The sequence below is a fragment of the Bos grunniens genome, chromosome 10 (assembly GCF_055505025.1).
Source record: "Bos grunniens cultivar Pamir isolate PY7600 chromosome 10, Bosgru_T2T1.0, whole genome shotgun sequence".
Taxonomy (NCBI): domain Eukaryota; kingdom Metazoa; phylum Chordata; class Mammalia; order Artiodactyla; family Bovidae; genus Bos; species Bos grunniens.
In genome coordinates this window covers 92,388,786-92,399,660 of record NC_141174.1, presented here as the reverse complement: position 1 = coordinate 92,399,660, position 10,875 = coordinate 92,388,786, and the positions used below count along the sequence as shown (strand labels likewise).

General features: G+C 42.2%; 1 protein-coding gene across 4 annotated transcripts in view; it reads right to left on the bottom strand.

Moving 5' to 3' along the window:
- Positions 1–904: 904 nt before the first annotated feature.
- ARSB (arylsulfatase B) overlaps positions 905–10,875 on the bottom strand; it is a 181,746-nt gene continuing 171,775 nt past the window's right edge. For all 4 annotated transcript variants that reach the window (XR_015135495.1, XR_015135494.1, XM_086323125.1 and 1 more), the window contains 2 exons: positions 4,739–4,861; positions 905–3,507 (listed from right to left, as the gene is read on the bottom strand). Coding sequence is in view for 2 of the 4 variants with exons in the window: in XM_086323125.1 (XP_086179251.1) it covers positions 3,242–3,507; positions 4,739–4,861 (389 nt within the window). In the remaining 2 variants the exon portion in view is untranslated. The remainder of the gene's footprint in view (positions 3,508–4,738; positions 4,862–10,875) is intronic.

Genomic DNA, 10,875 nt, shown 5'->3' with positions numbered 1-10,875 from the left:
TTTCACCCTTATCAAGAGGCTCTTTAGTTCCTCTTTGCTTTCTGCCATTAGGGTGGTGTCATCTGCATATCTGAGGTTGTTGATATTCCTCTTGGAAATCTTGATTCCAGCTTGTGATTCATCCAGCCTGGCATTTTGCATGATGTATTCTGAATAGAAGTTAAATAAGCAGGGGGACAATATAGTCTTGACGTACTCCTTTCCCAATTTTGAACTAGTCTGTTGTTCTATATCTGGTTCTAGCTGTTGCTTCTTGACCTGCCTACAGGTTTTTCAGGAGGCAGTAAGGTGGTCTGTTATTCCCCTCTTCAAGAATTTTCCACAGATTGTTGTGATCCCCTCAGAGGAATGTCGCCCTGGACAATTGCTTGAATACAATTCCATGAGAGACCCTGAGCCAGAACCACCTAGGTAAACCACTCCTAAACTTCTGACTCTCATATAATGTTTAACATAACAAATCTTCATTGTTTTAAGCTGTTAAATTTGGGGGTAATTTATTATACAGCAATAGAAAACTAATACATTCCCTTATTATCACTTTATATTTACTCCTACCCTCTCCTGACCTTCCTCCGATTTTGTAGGATAAAATAGGATATTGTGTGTCTTTGGAGGCAATGATGGACACATTTTTTTTCAGCTCTGATATTTTTTGTTATATTTATTTAATAGTTTTTTTCAGTTAAAATTCACATGATACAAAACAGGCCAACACAGTTTTGGAATTGTGGTTAAAAACTATACAACTTAAAATTTATCATTCGAACCGTTTAAAGTACAATTCAGAGGCATTAAGTGCATTCATGATGTTGTACAACCATCACCACTATCTGGTTCCAGAACCTTTTCATCTCCCAAATGGAAATCCCATACTCATGGCTGACACATTTCCAAAGATAAATTTAATTTTTTGTCCCCTACATCTGGAGTAATCAGGTAGTAAAAAGAAAATGGAATAAACAAAACCATAGGTAAACCAAATCAGAAAGAAACACCGTTAATACTTCAAGTGACAACCTATGAATCTGTTTACATTCCTGTACAGAATGAGAAAACCCAATGACGTTCTACTATGGATAACGTAAGATCTCAAGTAAAAGTTTTACCAAAAAATTGGTCTTTAAGATTCCTTTTGAGTCCATCGCGTGCAGAACATCTGCACGGTACCCAGCAATCAAGGACCTAGGATTGGGAGCAGCTGTTGGGAGCACAGCAGGGGGAGAGAACAGCTATTATGTAGTGATGGCCTCCAATCTTAGAGTATCAACAGTGCTTCCACCCCGGGGTTAGAAGGCTCCAGAAGGAACACTGGGCTCAGTTATTCATAATATCTGCCACAGGCTTGGGAGTGAGTTAGAAGCATTTTGGCCAGCTGCCTGCCAGCCCAGGCGTGGGATACAGGCTGGTAACAGGGGTCATTAGTTCTAGCACTGTTTCTTTCCATTCATCGTATTTTAACACAAACCAGTTGTCACCAGAGGATATTGCTGCTGAACTGAAGGACAGCTGTGCCATGACCTATATTGTATTATTCGGTGGTTTTAGCTTCCAGTGTCCTCTGCAGACGAGAACTAAGGATTATTGGCAGAAGAGTCCCTGCAGAGGGCATATTTCTTGCCCTTCTCCCTCTGGAAGACATCACAACTTCACTATGGTGTCCTAGACCACCCAGATATGTGCGCTGTGCTCCTGCCCCAGGAGGGCAGCCTGAGAACAGAAAAGTGACGGTTGGAAGATATTTATATTCAGCCCAGGACTCAGCTCATTAAACTAGCATCTTCCCTGATGTGAGACTTGCTCACTTATTCATTCACTCACTTATTTTTTAGAAAGGTGTACTCAGTGCCTTCCACACAGCAGGCATTGATCCAGGCATTGGAGATAAGCATTGAATGAAACAGTGGAGTTAATGCAAAAAAAAGGGTATGTAGATTTTGGCCATATTTTCCTGAGTTTGACACTCTTTGAAGCTCATCTGGACTGGTTCATGTTAGTAGGACATTGGTGGGGCTGAGAAAGAGCTGGAAGATCAAACTGTGTATCCTCTTCCCCCAACCTCAATACAAGCAGTAAAACAGAAAATAGAGAACCATGGGTACGCCTTCTTCTGTGTTATCGAGGTCCAGTACCCACATGCAGGCCATATCCTTTTTCAAACTGCCTACTACTTGCATCACCTCAGGACAGTATTATCCTTTCCCAAGGTTTCTCCTCACTTCTAGGGAAGAGCAGTGCAACTAAATATGTTTTGACACTTAGCCACAATCATGAGAATAAACTCCATGCAACTAGAAAAAAACATCTCCAAGCAGATGACAGAGACCCGAGTGCTGCCATGAACGTGCCCACAGAGCTAGACTCGCCGTCTCTCTGGGTAGCGCTCTAGCTTCAGGGCCAGGGACAGAAGGGAGGCAGGCCTCAGCAGTGTATCACAGACCAGTGGTGCTCAGAGTGGAGAAGCAAAGCAGCCTTCCCAGGCGCAGGAAGCCTGAATCAGAAGAAAGGGCAGAAAAAGAACCACAGAGGGTGTGGGGGTAGCTGGCAGTCCAGACAAGATGAGCAACGGTTGGGAAAAACTGGGGGATAAAAACACATTTCTTAATCGTAAAGCCCCAAACTAAGGAATAGGCGTATTGCCAAACTCATGTTAATAATGAAACGAGCCTTATGCTCCATGACAGGATGAGTGATGAGGTGAGTGATGAGATGCGTGAGCAAGGGGGGAACCAAGGCGGGTTACTCACGGGGCACGCCTGAGCAGGATCTCTCAGGCAGGGAGAACCCGTGGCCAACAGAACCATTAGCGACTGACTAACCCTTTCATTTGTTACAAGAAACGTGAGTCACTCCAATAAAACCCGGCTATTGCAGAGGGAAATCTAACATCTGACTTGTGAGGCAAAAAGAACCAGCTGCTCCAGCCTCCAAGACTCGGTAACTTCCTCTTTTAAGTCAAATTCCCAGCAATCCCGCAGATAATCAGGCAAGGGAGGGTGAACCCAGTCACCCTCTCCTCTGGACACATACCCCAGCCAACAGCATCAGTGTTCAGATTTTATCAGCACCTCAATTGCACTAAGGGTTGAAATTAGACAACTCAGCGTGGTTTAGGAGCAAGAGCAGGGCCCAGAGAACCCAGGCTGGGAGAACAGACAGACAAGAATCACACGAGTAAAGGCCTGGAGTCCAGCTTGCAAACAGAGAGGCTTTCAGGCTGCCCTCCAGGCTGCCGGAAATCCTACATCCAAGGGCCCCAGGCCCCAGTGGCCTTGGGATCACAGCGGGGGTCTTGTGCCGGAAAGTACACAGGCACGGAGTGTTTCTGGTAGAACTGCAGACGGGAAAGGAGCTTCTTGACGATGTGGGGATATTCTCTTGACAGGTCATGCCTTTCCTCGGGGTCCTGGTCAATGTCAAAGAGCCAGAGGGTCTTGGCTGGTGGGTCCGATGAGGGTATCACGGAAACATTATACTGAGATGGTGGGGGAAACCAGTGACCACAGCCTGGCAAAGAAATACAACAGTTTATTTAAGGAGAAGCATTGTAGGTAGGATCTATCTTCAAGGACGGAGTCTAGGGGATAAGGTTGAGCTGGGTTGTGGACATATTAAAAAAAAACGTGGCCCTTGATGCTACGTCTAGATCTTTCTCAGACTCTGACTTCTGGGGCTTTAACTAAACATGTCTCACTGCTTCACAGTGGGGCTGGGGCTTCCAGGAAAGAGCACGCATGTGTGTGCATGCGTGTGTGTGCATGTGTGTGTGTGTGCATGCACAAGTGTGTATGTGTGCACAAGTGTATATGTGTGTGCATGTGTGTGTATATTTCTGTGTGTGTGCACACGTGTGTGTATGTGTGTGTGCATGTGTGTATATCTGTGTGTGTGTGCACGCGTGTGTGTGTATATGTGTGTGTGTAGCGGGGTTATTTTTAGTTGTCACAGTGAACTTGGGGGCGGTGCTTCGGGTGTGTACAACTGTCATTTAGTAGTCACGGGCCAGGGATGCTAAAATGTCTTACAAATACGGGACAGTCACAAACAATGAAGGACTGTCTTGCTGCAAACATCAAAAAGGGCCTCATTATAAACACTGCTTAATTGCATCACAGTCTTAACCGTCAAACCACACACCATAAAAATATTTAAAAGATGTCACCTCTAAAGAATGTGCTCAGGGGAAGCAACCCCTTTTCCCTACTATACCCTTGGTTGAAGATGTCCCTTTCAGAGACTGTCTTTGGCAGCTAGACGTATTGTGCTTGCCGGCCATGTGTATCTGAAATCCTTATTTTCCACGAAGCCCTAGAGCTGTGTTTCTTCCTCTCACCCTCCCCCCGCCTCTACATGCATGTGTGCTCAGTCGCTTCAGTTGTGTCTGACTCTTTGTGATCCCATATAGCCCACTAGGCTTCTCTGTCCATGGGATTCTCCAGGCAAGAATACTGGAGTGGGTTGCCATGCCCTCCTCCAGGAGATCTTCCCAACCCAGGGACTGAATCCATGTCTCTTACATCTTCTGCATTGGCAGGCGGGTTCTTTGCCACCAGTGCCACCTAGGAAGCCTCCGCCTGCCCCACCACCACCTCAACAGTTAGTTCCTAATTTTTAAAAATGTAGGACGAGATTACACCCCTCCCTCTCATTCAGCAGTCCAGAGATGGTGTTCTGCGAAAGGCAGCTATTCTTTGGAAAATCTCCCAGCTGTTCTGGTGGGAGATGCTAAGCCTTCTACCTGGGTAGCCTGTGAGCAGTTTCCAGTTCTGGTGTCTAATAGCAGCATGGATAGATATGTTGAAGGCTGAATATTCCAGAAGGGAAGACTCATCCTTGGCCAGAGACATGCTGTTCCCAGGACCTGGGGAGAGGGTTTGGAAGAATTAGATCACTGTTATTGGAACGTGTCATTATAAATCAACGTTTTATATCCCTCCTGCAGAACAGTAGCTTTTATTCAACACTGGAGCGTAAATGTGTATCCTGCCACAGGAATGAATCTTCTATTAAATATAAACAGAGAGCTCAAGTTACATGGAACATCAGTCATAAAACACCACAAATATAAAGGAAATCCCAAAGAGATTAGAACATTAATTCAACCTTAAAACCACTGTGTTCTGCCAATGTACAGATGGCCATTTGCAGACCTGTGTACTGTGACAGCATGCAGGGTTTCTTTTTTATGGTACCTTTTGTTTTTGCTATTGCATGATTGAGTTAAATAAATCTGTGTACACTTGTATACCTATGTAGATATATGATACATTATAAAATGTACATCTTAATGGAGTCTGTCTCAAGTTATTCAAGCATGCCATAATAAATCGTACATTTATTTTTTTAACCCCACTTATGAAATCTAAAAGTAAGTGAGCAATGCTCAGTTAACTATTCAGATAAGATCATTCTGGTGTATATACATATTATTGGTTGATGTCATGTGGTCATGTGTGCTCAATCATGTCAGACTCCTTGTGACCCCATGGACTGTAGCCCATCAGGCTCCTCTGTCCATGGGATTCTCCAGGCAAGAATACTGGAGGGGGTTGGTATTACCTTCTCCAGGGGATCTTCCCGACCCAGGGATCGAACCAGTGTCTCCTGCATTGGCAGGCGGATTCTTTATCACTGCGCCACCTGTACTGCACCCCATTGATATCGTGGGTTATATTAATTTATACTCTTGAGGTTTTACATTAATTGATCATCAGGTTGTCGGGGGGGGACACTTGATGGTACCTGCTCCCTCTTTCCCTCTTGAGTTTGGAACCAATTGACGGGTAAGAGGCCAGACGGATGGGGCTAAACATATGGCCTTTGTTAGTGATAAAGCTGGTTGAAAAGAACATAGCTTTAGATCTGTGGCAGGGAGGCCGTGCTAATAACTGACCCTTGTGTATTGACATATATCCCAGGGACAGGCTGGCTCCAAAATTAGACAGACAAAAGGGTCCAGATTGAGCATGCCCAGTTCCTTCTTTTAGATAACATCCTCCTGCTCCTGCTTGTGGGGAGGAGAGAGACCTGAGTTCCACTCCAGTTGAAGACCCTGGTGAATCCCCAAAGGTAAGGTATGGAGGTGCCCCCTCTCTTACCTGTGCATGTTTAAACACCTCACCTTAGCACTTAACTGTGTAATTATTAGTCTGCTTTAAGTCCACATTCATCTGTTACTTTTCAAATGTGGGGTGTAACTCCAAAGTTTGCCAGACTCCCCATCAGATGCCTAAGAGCTGCAGTGGGTGGTATGTCTGTGAAGGCGCGCTCGCCACCATCTGCCCAGCCTCACCTTTGTGTGATAAAGGACTGTGAGAGTGCCCTCCACCCTGCCTGCGCGGGACTTCTGTGCTGTGCGCAGTTTAGTGAGGGAAGCTCTGTTACTGGTGGAAAAGGCAGAGTCCCATCCTCTTGTCAGAACTGTGGCAATGACCCCGGAGAGGCGTACTGCAGACGGAGCCAATAAACATCGGCGGTTTCAGACCTTCAGTCTTAACAGTCAGCACCAACAAATCATCAGCACCAAAGAGGAACTCTTTTAGACCTCTTGTTTCTGTTTGCTCGTGGCTATGCTGGCTCCGATACAAGTGGATGCTTCTAGCGATCGAGGTGTGTGAGGATGTCCACTTGACTGTACATTCCATGGACAGAGAAGCCTGGCGGGCTATGGTCCAGGGGTGGCGATGAGTTGGACACGACTAAACACACACACACACACACACACACCATAGGAAGTACATTCTTAACATACAGACCGTGGTAGAACTGTGAGCACTCACAATCTACTGCTCACAAGTTTGTATATAAAAACCACATTTTGATAGCAAAGAATGTTAAATAAAAGGAATACGCTTTGTGAATATAAACAAAGGAAGGAAATGTAGCTATCTCAGCTATACTTATATACATTTACTTTTAAAGCAAACAGGAACATAAAATACCTAAACAATAAATAAGTCTAAGACTAAATGATGAAAGATGCTGTTATCTCCTTAAGTTTTATTCGCTGGGAGAAATTAAACAAAAAGCAAAGTACAAAGAATAATATAATGAACACCCTGTGTGCTGTCACTCAGAATGAATAAATATTAACATTTTGTTATATCTGCTTCTTTTAATTAGAGAAGTAGTACAATGAAGATGAAGTGTCAGATGCCTTTTCTCCATCTTCAATCCCAGTCTCTTCACCCATTACCCAAGTGGCTGCTGCCATCACGATTTCAGTGCATCTTTTAGCCATTTAAAGATACAGTAACAGATACATATGTCAAGGAATAACGCATGGTAGTTCTATACTTTAGAAATGTACATGTATGTGTTATGCTATATCTATTTTGCAACTTGACGTTTTTTATCCACTACTGTGTTTTTTAGAGCTCAGAGATGATGTATATATGTATATGTATGTTTATTCCTTTTAATTATTTCCTATTTTGTTACATAAAACAGCACATTTTATTTATGCATTCCCCTTTAATAGGAATTTGGGTTATTTTACTTATTTATTTATTTTTGCTATTAGCGTTGACCTTTCACAATATGGGTTTGAAATGCATGGGTCCACTTATACACAGATTTTTTTCAAGAGTAAATACTACAATACTATAGGATCTGAGGTTGCTTGAAAACATATCCACCATGTTATGTCCCTCTGGTAGTGTATGAGGGTTTCAACTCGTCCATATATTTGTCAACACTTACCACTGCCTGTCTTTTGTTATAGCCCATTGGGTATGAAGTTTTATCTCACTATGGTTTGGATTTGCATCTCCCCCACTCCAGTACTCTTGCCTGGCAAATCCAATGGACGAAGGAGCCTGGTGGGCTGCAGTCCATGGGGTCGCTAGGAGTCAGACATGACTGAGCGACTTCACTTTCACTTTTCACTTTCATGCATTGGAGAAGGAAGTGGCAACCCACTCCAGTGTTCTTGCCTGGAGAATCCCAGGGACGGGGGAGCCTGGTGGGCTGCCGTCTCTGGGGTCGCACAGAGTTGGACACGACTGAAGCGACTTAGCAGCAGCAGCAGCAGATGACTAATAAAGTTGAGCATCTTTTCATGTGTTTGTTGGCCCCTTGTATATCCTCTTTTTTGGGGAAAAGTATATTCAGATCCTTTCATTATTTACTTGTAAGAGTTCTTTTTATATTCCAGATACAAGTCCCTTATCAGGTCCAAATATTTTCTCCCATTCTATGGATTGTCTTTTTCACTTTCTTGATGGTGTTTTTTGAGGTACAAAAGGTTTAAATTTTAATGAATCCCAATTTATCTAATTTCTACTGTACTGCTTATGCTTTGGTGTCATATCTAGGAAATCACTGCTTCATCCAAGGTCATGAAGATTTACATTTATATTCTCTTTTAAGAGTTTATAGTTTAGTACTTCTGTTTAGACCTTTGATTCACTTTGAATTACATTTATATGTGGTGAGAGGTAGGCGTTCAGTTTCATTCTTTCGCATGTGGATATCCGTTGCGTCAGCACCATTTGTTGAAGAGACTATTACTTCCCTAATTAATGCTTTTGACATTCTTGTTGAAAATCAGTTGACTGTATATGTAAGAGTTTATTTCCAGACTCTCAATTCTATTCTACTTATCTATATGTCTACATTCTTAAGTCAGTATCTTGATTATTGTAATTATTTGTAGTAAGTTTTGAAATCAGGAGGTATGAGTAGTTCAATGTTTTTGTTTTTTTCTCCAAGATTGATTTGATTACTCTGAGTTCTTTGAAAATTTTTTTTTTTATGAATTTGAGGATCAGTTTAATCAATAATCTGGCAAAGAGTCAGCTGGAATTTTGTTAGGAAGTGTATTAAACTCATAAATCAATTTGGGGATTATTGCCATCTTAATATATTGTCTTCTAATCCATGAACATGGGATATCTTTTCATTTATTTAGGTCTTCTTTAAGTGCTTTACAGTTTTCAGAATATAGCTTTTGTACTTCTTTTCTTAAATTCACTCTAAGTGTTTCATTCTTTTCAATGCTATTGCAAATGAACTATTTTCTTAATTTCATGTTTGATTTGTTCATTGCTACTGTACAGAAATGCAGCTGATGGGTGTACATTGCTCTTCTACTGCACAACCTTGTGCAGTTCAGTTCAGTTCAGTTCAGTGGCTCAGTCGTGTCCGACTCTTTGCGACCCCATGAATCACAGCACGCCAGGCCTCCCTGTCCATCACCAACTCCCGGAGTTCACCCAAACTCATCCATCGAGTTGGTGATGCCATCCAGTCATCTCATCCTCTGTCGTCTCCTTCTCCTCCTGCCCCCAATCCCTCCCAGCATCAGAGTCTTTTCCAATGAGTCAACTCTTTGCATGAGGTGGCCAAAGTATTGGAGTTTCAGCTTCAGCATCAGTCCTTCCAATGAACTCCCAGGACTGATCTCCTTTAGGATGGATTGGTTGGATCTCCTTGCAGTCCAAGGGACTCTCAAGAGTCTTCTCCAACACCACAGTTCAAAAGCATCAATTCTTCAGCACTCAGCTTTCTTCAAATCCAACTCTCACATCCATACATGACCACTGGAAAAACCATAGCCTTGACTAGATGGACCTTTGTTGGCAAAGTAATGTCTCTGCTTTTGAATATGCTCTCTAGGTTGGTCATAACTTTCCTTCCAAGGAGTAAGCGTCTTTTGATTTCATGGCTGCAATCACCATCTGCACTGATTTTGGAACCCCAAAAAATAAAGTCTGACACTGTTTCCACTGTTTCCCCATCTATTTCTCATGAAGTGATGGGACCAGATGTTATGACCTTAGTGTTCTGAATGTTGAGCTTTAAGCCAACTTTTTCACTCTCCTCTTTCACTTTCATCAAGAGGCTCTTTAGTTCCTCTTCACTTTCTGCCATAAGGGTGGTGTCATCTGCATATCTGAGGTTATTGATATTTCTCCCGGCAATCTTGATTCCAGCTCATGCTTCATCCAGCCCAGCGTTTCTCATGATGTACTCTGCATATAAGTTAAATAAACAGGGTGACAATATGCAGCCTTGACATACTCCTTTTTCTATTTGGAACCAGTCTGTTGTTTCATGTCCAGTTCTAACTGTTGCTTCCTGACCTGCATACACATTTCTCAAGAGGGAGGTCAGGTGGTCTGGTATTCCCACCTCTTTCAGAATTTTCCACAGTTTATTGTGATCCACACAGTCAAAGGCTTTGGCATTGTCAATAAAGCAGAAATAGATGTTTTTCTGGAACTCTCTTGCTTTTTCGATGATCCAGCAACTTGTAGAACCTGTTTATTAGTTCTAGTAGTCTTGTAGTTGACTCCTTGGGATTTTTTAAATACAATCTCATGTCATTTATAGATATGGATAGTGTTACTTCTCCCGTGTCAATCTGAATACCTTATTTCTTTTTCTTACCCAATTGCCTTGTTAGAATCTCTATTTAATGCTGAAACAAATGGTGAAAGCCAACATCCTTGTCTTATTCCTGATCTTAGTGTAAAATATTCAATCTTTCACCATTCAGTAGGATGCTAGCTATAGGTTTTTTTTTTGTAGATGCTCTATCAAATTGAGTAAGGTCTCCTTTTATTGACAGTTTGAGTGTTCTATCCAGAAAAAGTATGACATTTGCCAAAAGTTCTTTTCTGCATCTGAGATTACTAAATATTTTTTGTCTTCTAGTCTATCAATATACTATATTAATCGATTTTAGCTATTAAACTATCATTACATTCCTGGGATGAACCCACTTGGTCATGTTGTATAACCCTCTTTATATGTTGCTGAATTCTACTTGCTAGTATTTGTTGAGGATTTTTGTATCTATATATGTGGAAGTATTGAATTATTAAATTGGTATCTTCATTATTAAATTGACAGTGTATTAAATACGTGGTT